The following is a 13601-nucleotide window of genomic DNA, read 5'->3' on the forward strand; positions in this document are numbered from 1 at the left end:
AAATGGCTCTGAGCACTATGGGACTTAACATCTGAGGTCATCAATCCCCTAGAACTTAGAACTACTTAAACATAACTAACCTAAGGACATGACACACATCCATGCCCGAGGCAGTATTCGAACCTGCGACCGTAAAGGTCGCGCCTTTCCAGACTGAAGCGCCTAGAACCGCTCGGCCACTCCGGCCGGCGCTTCGTGGAGTACGTTCCACTCTTGAATCCTACTATCAGCTCTTAGCAACTGAAATCGGAACTTACCTGACCAGGCCACGGTTTCCAGTCGCCTATGGTCAACCGATATGGTCACGAGCCCAGGAGAGACGCTGCAGGCAATGTGCTGTTAGCAAAGGCACTCGAAGCGGTTGTCTGATGCCATAGCCCAATAACGATAAATTTCGACGCACTGTCCTAACAGATATGTTCCTCGTACGTCCCACATTGATTTCTGCAGTTATTTCACACAATGTTGTTTGTCTGCTAGCACTGAAAACACTATTCAAACGCCGCTGCTCTCGGTCGTTAAGTGAAGGCCGTCGGCGACTGTGTTGTCCGTGGTGAGCGGTAATGCCAGAAATTTGGTATGTTCAAATGTGTGTGAAATCTTATGGGACTTAACTGCTAAGGTCATCAGTCACTAAGCTTACACACTACTTAACCTCAATTATCCTAACGACAAACACACACACCCATGCCCGAGGGAGGACTCGAACCTCCGCCGGGACCAGCCGTACAGTCCATGACTGCAGCGCCTAAGACCGCTCGGCTAATCCCGCGAGGCAGAAATTTGGTATTCCGGCTCACTCTAGACATTGTGGATCTCGGAATATTGAATTCCTTAACGATTTCCTAAATTGAATGTCCCATGTGCGTAGCTCCAACTACGATAACGCGTTAAATGTCTGTTAATTCCCGTGGTGCGGCCATAATTGCTGTTGTGTTGGCAGAAGATCCAACACCGTGTTACTAGAGGAGGCCGAAAGGCACGCGTTTTAGCTCACGCAGGCTGGCGTGAGGAGGGAAGGACTATACTGACGTGAGGTCTGGAACATGACAAGGAATGAGAATTCAGAAAGCGGACGTAATTTGTTTGATACTTAACTTCAATCCATTAACGATGAACGTCGCTCTTGACGGTACATGATTCACAATATTATCTGTTAGTAACTGAATATGGCGCCTTGCTAGGTTGTAGCAAATGACGTAGCTGAAGGCTATGCTAAACTGTCGTCTCTGCAAATGAGAGCGTGTCTAGTCAGTGAACCATCGCTAGCAAAGTTGGCTGTACAACTGGGCGACTGCTAGGGATTCTCTCTAGACTAGACCTGCCGTGAGGCGGCCCTCGGTCTGCAATCACTGATAGTGGCGACACGCGGGTCCGACGTATGCTAACGGACCGCGGCCCATTTAAAGGCTACCACTTAGCAAGTGTGGTGTCTGGCGGTGACACCACAATTACGTCGGAAACCTTTTCACACGAATCACCTGAGTAGAAATGACAGCTTTGCCAATGAATTGCCCTTGTATGCCTTGTGTGCGCGATTCTAGCGCGATTTGTACATGTGCATATCGCTCTCCCTCGACTTCTGTCACCTCAGGGCAGAATGGCTAAGAAAAAGACTGGTAGGGAAAGAGATGATAAACATTAAGGGCAGAAGTAGCGTCGATGCAGCTTCCGACCGGGACGCCAAACACAGGACGACCGCTGCGTAGCATCCGGCACCCACCCTCGAATCCGTCCGACGCCGAGTGTAGATTCGCCGGCGAAGAAAGGGCTGCGGACGTAGGTGCAAAAAGCAACCTGAATAGCGGCGGCGAGAGGATGGCACGGCTGTGGAGCTTGCCGGCCGGCGTGCGGTGGCGGGTGGGGGGCGAGCTATAAGAGGCAGCGCAGCGCGCGCCGCGCTAGTGCTACGACCCGACGCCACGCCGCCAACATGGGCAAAGCCACAGGTGAGTCCGCGCCGACGCCACTCACACTGCCCTCTGCTCGCGCTCCCATTGTTGCCAGCGTCCTCTTCTGAAATTCTTTTTTCCCTCTCACGAGACATAAATAAAGATCCTTCTATAGCTCTCGTACGATATATCTCAGTTATGACCTTCTCTGTTACTCATCGTTTGTTGCGCTGACAGTTTTCCGTAGCCAGCACAAAATTGTCACAAACCACTCACATGAAAGATACAGGGTGAACCAGCAAGCCACCGACAAAATTACGGAGGTTATTTAGGAGTATTTTGCGGTAAATTGATATAAGAGACGAGTGGGCTCCTGTGGCTTCTTACAGAATAACGACTCATTCGGTTTATTACCCAAATTACCTTTGTTTCTCTTACAAGTACCTCCACAACAGTGAAAAAACCTGCAATATGCAGTCGCGAAAATTCATTCGGTTTATTACCCAAATTACCTTTGTTTCTCTTACAAGTACCTCCACAACAGTGAAAAAAACCTGCAATATGCAGTCGCGAAAATTCATTCGGTTTATTACCCAAATTACCTTTGTTTCTCTTACAAGTACCTCCACAACAGTGAGAAACTTGCAATATCCAATCACCAAAAGGCCCAACACATAACACATAGCAATACCACAAGAGCCAGATCCAAAAGTACTGCGATGAGGTTGCCGTCGCTGCGGGAACAGCTCAACATAGCGCCGTTGTTAGACTCCTCCACTGCACTCAGTCAATCCATACACGAGGCGCATATTGCTCGACTCTTCACCCGTAAGCCTATCCATATCGCTGCGATCAATGTTAACATAAGACTAACACTCCTCAAAAAAGAAAGCTAAGACAGAACCGGTCAGTGCTATTTGTAAACTTGAAGTGGGTATGACTTTGTCAACAGCGTGTGAATGGAGCAAGTCTCTTTTCATCCAAGACACAAAGTATATTCTGACACCGCCGGCTGGAGTGGCCGTGCGGTTCTAGGCACTACAGCCTGGAGCCGAGCGACGGCTATGGTCGCAGATTCGAATCCTGCCTTGGGCATGGATGTGTGTGATGTCCTTAGGTTAGTTAGGTTTAGTAAGTTCTCAGTTCTAGGCGACTGATGACCTCAGAAGTTAAGTCGCATAGTGCTCAGAGCCATTTGAACCATATTCTGACGCAATTTTCAGGCCAATACAGATACAAAATTTAATTGTGGTAACAACTGAAAATACTCTATAACAAGACAGAGGAGGCCACGATTCACTTACACCAAAATACTCAGAAATTATCCTTGGCCAATCTCCGAATTTTTCCGGTGGAGTTGTTGCTGAGAACTATATCGAGGTACACTTACGTCCCACAACACATTCCTGCTTTTTCGAGTAGACATTAACTGAAGAGCTTGTTTGGATTTTTAAATTTCCTAACAAGAGAGTTCATACAATCTGTCTGGCATTTTTTGTTTGTGTCATAATAATTTCGAGTATTTACGTTCACGCAAAAACGAGTTGGTCATTTAGTATATTGATGATATTGAATTCGTACTTTTAAGTGCGCCATGAAGCTAAGTAAATGTAGTAATGTCTGATATCATCAGATTTTCATGAGCACAATCATTTATTAGAAGAAGAAATTGATGCTGCCTATAGTTTAGAATCTAGAATTTAATGACTCATAAATTTACAAATTTGTTTATATATAACGTCTATATTTAGTTTTTCTCGTCGGAGTCACAATGAAACGTAATAAATCTTTTCTCAGTGCTCTCAATAGTCAAATTTACGTTTGTAGTGTAAAAATGGAAATTTCTATCGTCATCTCGTAAAATGTACACGTAATAAGTCAGGAAATTTCTAACTGTCTACCTTGTTTTGTTATTAAGCCAAATCCCTAAAAATATTATCAACCATAATGCATAGTAAAAAAATATGAAAAATATCAAAAACGTTGTTGGATGATAAAGCACCTATTAGGGCTTTACTGCTTTCCTACTCCAGTAACAAACTGTTCCACGCTGAATGAACGTTTTTTCCTTTGCCTTTCTCGAGTTCCTTGGACACATGATGGCTATAACTGGAAAGTTGAACTATACAAACAAGATAGACACAATCAGTTAACATAGCACACTGATATCTTGAAGTTAAGTGATTTTGCGATTATAATGTATTTAAGTATCTCTCTTCTGTATCACCTGAATGTATTGTCAGCTTCTAATCTGTTTCGCACCGTATCGCGTTTCAGCGTGAGCGAAGAAGGCGTAAGCACCCCTGCGTGTAAGATAACAGAACCGGCTCCAGGCAGCGGGTCCTGCGACGCTGAGGCTGCTACCAGCGTTTTATCAGCTCCCGTACCGCGCAATGCATACGCCTCTTCACTGCGTAAACACGACCGCTCACGTAACTTCTGCCTCTATTTGCAGTGTACGGTAGCTAATGGCCTGCGTGCTATAGTACGTGTTACGGCCGCCAGTGTTGAAATTATGAGAGGACTACTTAGCGTAGAGAATGAAAGATTTAGGTAGAGCTAGAAACCCAATATTTTCTAAGCAAACATCTCGCAGTACCGGCCATCTGTTTCGCTGCCATACTTCGAGAGGCTGCAAGTTATTTAGTGGTGGAACCATCTGTACGAACGGTTCATTATTTTCGCATCCAAATGATCATATATTTCGTCAAAAGACAAGTAGTTTACATAGACAGTAAGTGAAACTGACTTTCGGATACATATTCTGACACGAAATCGTTTGAGAATGTTTCGCTGCAAGTCGTGATCAACTGAACACGCTACATTAATGATCACGTAGCTTCATTGCAACCGCAACGTATACTTCAAAGTAGACACTTGAAAAAAAAACTAAGCCATAGGAAACGTGTAGAGCACGTTATAATTTTACACTGGCGAACCTAACGACCGGCTTAAGACATTAAAAAAGGAATAACGGGAGGTCTCGTCAGCGTCGAGGTCATTAGAGATGGATCACATTCTCGGTTTGGTAAAAGGTGAGGAAACAGATGAACCGTAACATAATTTTAAGAAATTTCTTACCACGTTTGTCCGAACGCGAGCCCAATGATTTTCTCACTCGAGGAGATATAGATTCGTATTTTGAAGTATCGGGTTGAAATCTTGTTAGAGCATACACATTCATGTGTTCCATGGTTTCCCTACGATAGTCGTAGAGCAAGTCGGGACGGATATTCCGGAAAATCGAAAGCCAATTGCCACCTACCTCTTTGTCTCCAGCCCTAACGATCTACACTTACAGAGGAAGTTAAATTCTAGCCTCCCGATATTTTTGTCGGGCTTTTAGTATTGTGGAATTACTGGAGCTCTGTCGTTCTAGGACAATAGTAAGGAGGTGATTACCTCGAGCGTTAATTTTCATGTTAAAAAAAAAAACTTTTGTTCGGAAATGAGAACTTGGTGGTGCTTAAAAATAAAATGACTCAGACAGACAGAAAAATTTCCTCTCTTAATGTGTAAATAATCGTCGACGTCAATAGAGACGTTCAGTTCTGACAGACTTCATCACAACGCCACCTCTCTCGGTAGCCTCTTTCGAAGTTGCCAAAAATAAGAATCTATATTTACCAACCGATAACATGTTGACATGTGAGGCTGGTAGTATGAGTGAAGAATTAAGTTTTTATAAACAGTAAGCCTACTGAGATCTTATTTAATATCGTTGTGAACAAATACGCCGTTCTTGTTTTCTAGAATCTAGCCGGAAGTGCTCCAAATTTTAAAAATACATCCATCTCACTCTACCGATGAATCCTGAGAACATTTTCTTCCTGATTTGGTAGTGACAGTTGTAATGAAATCGGCAGCATGCTGACGAGCACGAATAAAGCGCTCTAACAGATCAAAATCACTTTTCCAACCTGGATTCGAAACTACAGCGCGACCAAAACATAGAAAGAAACATTGACAGACGAAATCTCTAAGAGGTGCTTAAATTGTTCAGTTGTTAGGAACATTACTTGCGAAATGTTAGGTACAGGTCTAAGGCACTATTAATATTTCAGGGAATTTCATAAGTGTGAATCTCCTCTACATGTTGAGTTATTTAGTTCAAACAGGATGTAGCTCATTTACAAGGTTCAGTCGTATACTGTCCCGGTTCTTGCAATTGTCTTGGCGTAGGCTATTCATTAGGATATAAAACTTTCACTCATCTCACTAGCAGACTCCATCAACGATAAATATTGTTAGATTAATCTATAATTAATTGTCTAGTTATAATGGAAAGTTCAATGGTCAACGGACACTGAGCAGCAGTGATAAAATTATTATGAACGGCCACATACTCTACCACCAAAACAAAGTCAGTAAGAGAACGAGATATTCAGTCTTGCCAAAGTGAAAGAACATTGCCTCATTCATAAAACCAACAAAGTACATGTCGTCTCTGTAAAATAAAATTAACACTTTTCCTCATTCAACATGCATCGGACTGTTACTGTCACAAATATTTATTAATTTGCAGATATGAAAGTCAGCAGAGATGAAATTGCGTCTTAAATCTTAGTAAGATATAATGAAGAAATAATTCAAAAATTTACTCACAGAAACAAAACATTAGTCTAAGAATTTGGTTCGAGTACGACAGAATTGTAACAGGAACTGACTGGAGTACTCGAAACTGGAATTTGAATCGCATGTTTTGGGTGCTAAAATTAATGTTTTCCATGTTTGTGAACAGTCTTTTTTGTCAGTAGTGGTACATGATTCTGGATTAAAATTCTCGAGATTCAATCTTTCATTTGTTCCTTGAGACACAACTCTTCCTATGAATATACTCAAGAAAATAAAAATTTGTAAGGTGTACAGGATGTAGCTTACAGATTATGACGCAGAACGGTCACCTTCTCTACTGATCCGGACGTCTCTTTGAAACTTAATGTTCCTCGTTTCCTGATTACAACGCACTTCTTACGCTCGCAATACAGATGGTAAGCCTAATCTGCCGAATAATACTTAAGACTAGGTGTTTCTCCTTGAAATATTTCATAGAGTACTTTATTGGCAGAAATGTTAGCTACAGAGATGAGATGGGTACATTTGAAATTGTTAGACGAGTATACAGCAAGATGTAAGGGTGATTTTGATAAGCCTTAAGGACAAAAATAATTGTACGATGCAGGAATTTCGAACTGATAGAGTTATGTAAGATTTTTTTGCCGTTTGTACATTAAAGGCATCAATAACAATTAACAGCTGTAACGATATGAAATATACTAATTCCGCCAATGCTTTTTATTTGATTTCTGGCTTGTAGTCCATACAGTCAGCACACCAGTGTTGAAGTCTCCGTCTTATCGCAAATCTCAACTGTTTTCCTCTTATTTTTATGTATAGTCTACATTTCACATTAAATTCAAAACTCACGCAGGTAAGGAGTTATGTTTTAATTTTATACACACGTACATATAATATACATTTTCATGCCCGGCGCTACCCCGAGACTACTCAGATCGTACCCGAACGAGAGTATATTCAAACACTGCAAATGTCGTTCGACAAAACAGGTTCAGGAAAGCGATAAGGCACAAACTGGATAAATGAAGTGGTATCGCTAAGATTAGCCAGACAATGAACCTCATGGAAATGTATGCAGTTTCTGGAAGGGAAACGTCGCGCTACCGCATATCAGTCTTTGCATTGAGCTAAGTTTCTTAATTTAGTTAACTTCTAGTGTACTACTTCTCATATGCGAAAATACTGTAATATATTTCTTTTCTCAGTTTTTACTATATTGGTGTGTATGTCGACAGCCACTTAAAGCGTTTAGCAGTAGTAAAATAACCAGCCTAACTTTTTTTTTCTTCCTATAATCACGCAAGGTCAAGTTGTTCTTGCTCAAAAATGGAAAAAATATTTTCATATTATATCTCGCAATATTTTATATAATGACGGTGGATATTTGATGTATTTGTTCTGTATCTTAGGATTATAAAGCAGGTTTAATGAATTTTCTGACGTTTGGCCCTCTCGTCGTCTGCAAGCATTGCTCAGCTATGAAACTTTGGTGGTATTATTTTCCTATTGTCACAATAACAGCTAGATCGAGAAAAGTACGTTATTGTTGAGCTATAATTCTGCAACAGCTGTGTGCGACAGTACACGCCGCGAAAGGTAACGCTTTGAAATACATTCACCTGCTGCCCCTTTAAGTGCCGAATGTCATCTTACGCAATGCGTGTTGTTGAACTTAAGGAGCACGGGAACGTCGAACCGCGTGCAAGCTGAACAAAGAAACACCAGCTCGTTAAACAGGAAAGTGTGCACCTTATTATAACTTGCTGTATTCTCCCCTCGCCGGTATATGTCATCATTCCGTTCGAAAGTTAGTTATAACTGCAGCACAAAAACTCGTATCAGGGACTGCCCTGCAGAAAACGAAATTAGGTTTGAAATATTTTAAGGTTGCTGACTGGAACAAAAAGGTAGGATTTTTTTTCTTTTAAATTTGGCCTAGATATTTTTCAGTTCTTCGTTTACCTTGTTCGTTATTGGGAAAAGGAGACTATATTGATAACAAATACATACGTATATGAAAACATTAATTTCAAACAATTTATACTGAACTTGTATCTATGATCCAGCATAAATGAATGATGGCGTTGTTTTTTTTCTGTTTCATTTTGTGTGAAATATCATAAAACTGTGCTTGAAATATATTTAAATTCAACGATAAGATAGTTTTCTACATGATTTCAAGTAATGTTTCTACACTCACTTCTGAATACCGATACTATAAGTACAACTAGAGGCCTTGTCTTCAGACATCCACAGACCGTAAAAACATCTTAGCTGTTAAACAATCTATGGTATTTTTATGCAGATACGATTCAGAAGGGGACGCTGCATCCTTTTCAAAGGTTGTTACACAAGTATTTCTTTTCCATAGCATTTATCCATCCTAGTACGCGGTCTGCGTTTTCAGTATCTGGCAAATTTAATTTGCATCTGACTATGTGCCTGGATGCCTTTCCTGACATATAGTCATCAAGGTAATCTAAGGGAAGGAAGTCGTGTGCGGCATCTGTCTGTTAATCGTGCAAACTTGGTTCTGTGTGTCATACTATTATAACTGCTTAGGCTTCGTGTTATCTGAAGCGAAATTAGTGGATCAGACTAGCATTTGACTAAACGAGTGTGGAAAACCGCCTAACAACCACAGTCAGGCTGGCGTATGAGACCACGATCGTCAATACTCTGCGTGGATTCGATATGGGTCTGGTTCATCTCCCTCACTCCCAGGCTAGCGTGCCGTGCGTCGCGCAGTACGAACAGACTACTTGAAACTTCCTGGCAGATTAAAACTGTGTGCCCGACCGAGACTCGAACTCGGGACCTTTGCCTTTCGCGGGCAAGTGCTCTACCATCTGAGCTTCCGAAGCACGACTCACTCCCGGTACTCACAGCTCTACTTCTGCCAATATCTCGTCTCTTACCTTCCAAACTTTACAGAAGCTCTCCTGCGAACCTTGCAGAACTAGCACTCCTGAAAGGGTTCGCAGGAGAGCTTCTGTAAAGTTTGGAAGGTAGGAGACGAGATACTGGCAGAAGGAAAGCTGTGAGTACCGGGCGTGAGTCGTGCTTCGGTAGCTCAGATGGTAGGGCACTTGCCCGCGAAAGACAAAGCTCCCGAGTTCGAGTCTCAGTCGGGCGCACAGTTTTAATCTGCCAGGAAGTTTCATATCAGCACACGCTCCGGTGCAGAGTGAAAATCTCATTCTGGAAACAGACTAGTTATTACAAAAATGTCTCTGAGCACTATGGGACTTAACAGCTGAGGTCATCAGTCCCCTAGAACTTAGAACTACTTAAACCTAACTAACCTAAGGACCCCACACACATCCATGCCCGAGGCAGGATTCGAACCTGCGATCGTTGCGGTCGCGCGGTTCCAAGCTGAAACGCCTAGAACCACTCGGCCACACCGGTGCTTATTACATAATAATCCCTCAAACGTAGTTTTTTCGGATGCAGTATAATGGAAACTTGGGGAAGACAGGTATTTTAAAAAATGATGTCCACTGGACACCGAGGAACGAACAATGGTGAGGAAGGGAATCGGTTTTGCTTAAAAAGTTATCTCGCCATCCGCTTCCAGTGATTTACGAAACCAACATACAACCTAAATCAGGAAAACTGATCCTACTGAATACAAGGCATATCCCTGAGTAGATGTGTAACTTCTCTGGATATTACATTTTTCGTAATTACGCTTTTGTTATCTTTCGTCTATCACTTGGTCATTTACAACGTATCGATTAACTTACGAATTACATTTTGAGAAACATTTTACGCAGCAATACAATTTTACTTAGTATGACAAAGGAGTAAGTCGTCTACAGCTTGAGATACCATTTTCAAACATAACGCAGCAAGAAAACTGACAAAATTTTTTCGAAGATTGTAGTCGTGGAAAACCGCATCCCCGCTTTCCACTTCTTTCCTTATAACCTACGACAGTTTGGACCAAGCTAAATAGACCCGAGGCTGTGGAACTGGACTCGCATAAGGAGAGGCTTTCAAAACTTCATCTGGTGATCAAGATCTATTTTCTCTGTGTTTTATATATATCTTTTAGGGCTGACGTCGAGATGGTTCCTTTGAAAACAGTATGACCAATTTCCTTTCCTTATTCTTGTGCTACGATCCCCTAACCTCATTCCACTATCATCCGGAATATCAGTAAATTAAATTCAGTAGTTTTCAACGCATATCTAAGCGCGAGATTATACATGACGTTGAAACACACATTTGTTTTCAGTAAGGTAGTACCGTAGGTTCTAGATCTCATGAACGAACAAATGGGGCTCGCTGTCCCAGACACGCGGGCTATTTATGGCTAGATATGTTGCCGTATTACTGAACGAGTATTGTACCAGTTTCGTATTTGATCCAAAACGCAATATTTACATACAATTTCTTTCTCCGATTTTCTTTCCTACTAGAATAATCCGACCGCCGTGTCATCCTCAGTGAAGCATGCGGATAGGAGGGGCGTGGGGTCAGCACAACGCTCTCCTGATCGTTATGATGGTATTCTTGACCGAAGCCGCTACTGTTCGGTCGAGTAGCTCCTCAATTGGCATCACGAGGCTGAGTGCACCCCGAAAAATGGCAGCAACGCATGGCGGTCTGGATGGTCACTCATCCAAGTGCTGGCCACGGCCGACAGCGCATATCTTCGGTGATTTCACGGGAACCGGTGTTTCCACTGCAGCAAGGCCGTTGCCTAATGTACGGATAATGTTTTCAAATGTTCTCAATCGATTTCCTGCCACTGCATTGTACACTTTGAGATAGTGCTCCATCTCTCATGTCCTCACCATCCATAGAGCGTTAAAAACTGTCATGTTTATTCTCTTATAGTCTGTTCGCCGAACCCTATCAGTTACCTCACGAGAGATGAAAGGATAGAGCATTTTTTTTTTTGTACTGAACTCTAAATATGTGGATTTTTGTCAACCACGCTTTAGATTTCAGTCATCTATTTGCAGGCACAGAACAAGTTCGACATATTGTAACAAAAAACAATAGAAATATTTTACGGTGTTTGTTAAAGCGCCGCCTGACCTAGCGCTTTGTGCACTTCTGATACATCATACCATGCAATAAAATTCGATAAAAATCTGAATGGGAAATTGACAGAAAGTATGCGTTTAACAAGACGTAGAGATCATACTTTTGTAGTCCTGCGCTGTTCAGATGCCTAATATACTGACCTAAGGCGGAGGTTACGAGAGTGTGCTGAAAATAATGCCTTCGAGTTTATTATGGCACTGTCAATATCTGCGGACGTATTACGTGTCATACAAATTACTCGGTCGACTTTCCCTCTACGCCAGCAGAAGTTGCAACCCTCTGCAGCTGGAGGGTACCCAGACGTAGTGAGTAACGTGGTGGTGTGTAACGTAACTATGTCGGTGCATGAGATAGCCCTTAGAAAACTGAAAGCACGAATTTGAAGGGCTTGTCCACGCGTGGAGCACCATCTTCTTCAGCATGACAATGCCAGACCACACGCGAGCGCTGCGACATTTGCAACAACGCGATGCCTAGGGTTCAGTGTCATCGATCATCTTCCATACAGTCCCAACTTGGCTCCACCCGATTTTCATCTGTTCCCAACACTTGAAGAACACCTTCGACGTATTCACTTTGGCAATGATGAAGCGGTGCAAGCAGAGCTGAGCCTGAGACTTTGTCGTCAAATTTGAACATTCTACAGGATATCAACAAACCAGTCTCTCGTTGGGAGAAATGTGTTCGTCTCCATGGTGGCTATTTTACGAAATAAATATGTGGACATCAACAGTAAATATGTAGAATGTTAATAAAGTTGATTTCATTTAAAAAGCTTCAAGACTCTCCAGAATGAATTTTTCACTCTGCAGTGGAGTGTGCGCTGTTATGAAACTTCCTTGCAGAGCACTTTCCCGCGAGTGGCAAAGGTCCCAAGTTCGAGTGTTGGTCCGGCACACAGTTTTAATCTGCCAGGAAGTTCCATAACAGCGCAAACTCCGCTACAGAGTGAAAATTTCATTCTGGAAACATCCCCCAGGATGTTGCAAAGCCATGTCTCCGCAATATCCTTTCTTCCAGAAGTGATAGTTCTTCAAGTTTCGCAAAAGAGTTTCTGTGAAGTTTTGAAAGTAGGAGGCGAGGTACTGGCGGAATTAAAGCTAAGAGTACGGGTCGTGAGTCGTGCTTGGGTAGCTCAGTTGGTAGAGCACTTACCCGTGAAAGGCAAAGGTCCCGAATTCGAGTCTCGGTCCGCCACACAGTTTTAACCTGCCAGGAAGTTTCAGCTTTAAGGCTTTTCACATAAAAAATTCGGACGCATTGCTTTTCACTATGACGTCGCATATTTCTTCTTGGCGCACAGAAATTTTTAATCGAAGTTGTGCAGAAATTTAAATGCATACATATTCCAGTTTGGAAGGTAAAGGCTTGTTGGTTGATTTTGGGAAGGGTACCAAACAGCGAGATCATCGGTCCCATCGGATTAGAGAAGGATGGGGAAGGAAGTCAGCCGTGCCCTTTCAAGGGAACCATCCCGGCATTTCCCTAAAACGATTTAGGGCAATCACAGAAAACCTAAATCAGGATGGAAGGACGCGGGTTTGAGCCGTAGTCCTCCCTTGAAGGTAAATGGAAAATGTTTACCCAAGAGTAAAGTTTACTCTTTTTTAATTTAACTTCTTCTCGGGTATGCAGCCCGGTATAATCGTTAACACAGCACGAATTTTCGGCAACGACACTTTCTGCCGTTTTCTGGTGACATTTCTTGCCTAAAGTATTTCGAATTCGTCTTTATAACTAGTAGCAATGAAGAAAATCTTGGCTACACAAGTGAAGGAGTTTGTTACATATTCGTCACGAACATGTCCGACTGCAAATAAAGATTATTCTATTTGAACGTTACAAAAATCAAAAGTACGGAAGGCATTTCAGTGGTAGTACTTGTGTTCGAAGGCAATACAATGTTCTTGGGCACGTAACAATTTGTGTAGTCAGGAAACCGTTAGGGATAAAATCACTAGGTCAAGAGTATGCTGGCGTATTTCACTCAAATATACTGTGGGTCCATTCTTTCTTGAAAGAACTGCAACAGCTGAACAGCTCTATATCGTGTTCCAAGGAAGTAATGTG

At 42.3% G+C, this 13601-nt stretch overlaps 1 protein-coding gene across 1 annotated transcript in view; it reads left to right on the top strand.

Annotated features, from left to right (window-relative positions):
- Nucleotides 1–1908: 1908 nt before the first annotated feature.
- Nucleotides 1909–13601, top strand: part of LOC126298506 (aquaporin AQPAn.G) — a 175693-nt gene continuing 164000 nt past the window's right edge. Inside the window, exon 1 of the mRNA XM_049989842.1 lies at nt 1909–1949. Within this exon, the coding sequence (XP_049845799.1) occupies nt 1934–1949 (16 nt within the window). The 5' untranslated portion in view covers nt 1909–1933. The remainder of the gene's footprint in view (nt 1950–13601) is intronic.

The sequence above is a fragment of the Schistocerca gregaria genome, chromosome X, assembly GCF_023897955.1.
Source record: "Schistocerca gregaria isolate iqSchGreg1 chromosome X, iqSchGreg1.2, whole genome shotgun sequence".
Taxonomy (NCBI): domain Eukaryota; kingdom Metazoa; phylum Arthropoda; class Insecta; order Orthoptera; family Acrididae; genus Schistocerca; species Schistocerca gregaria.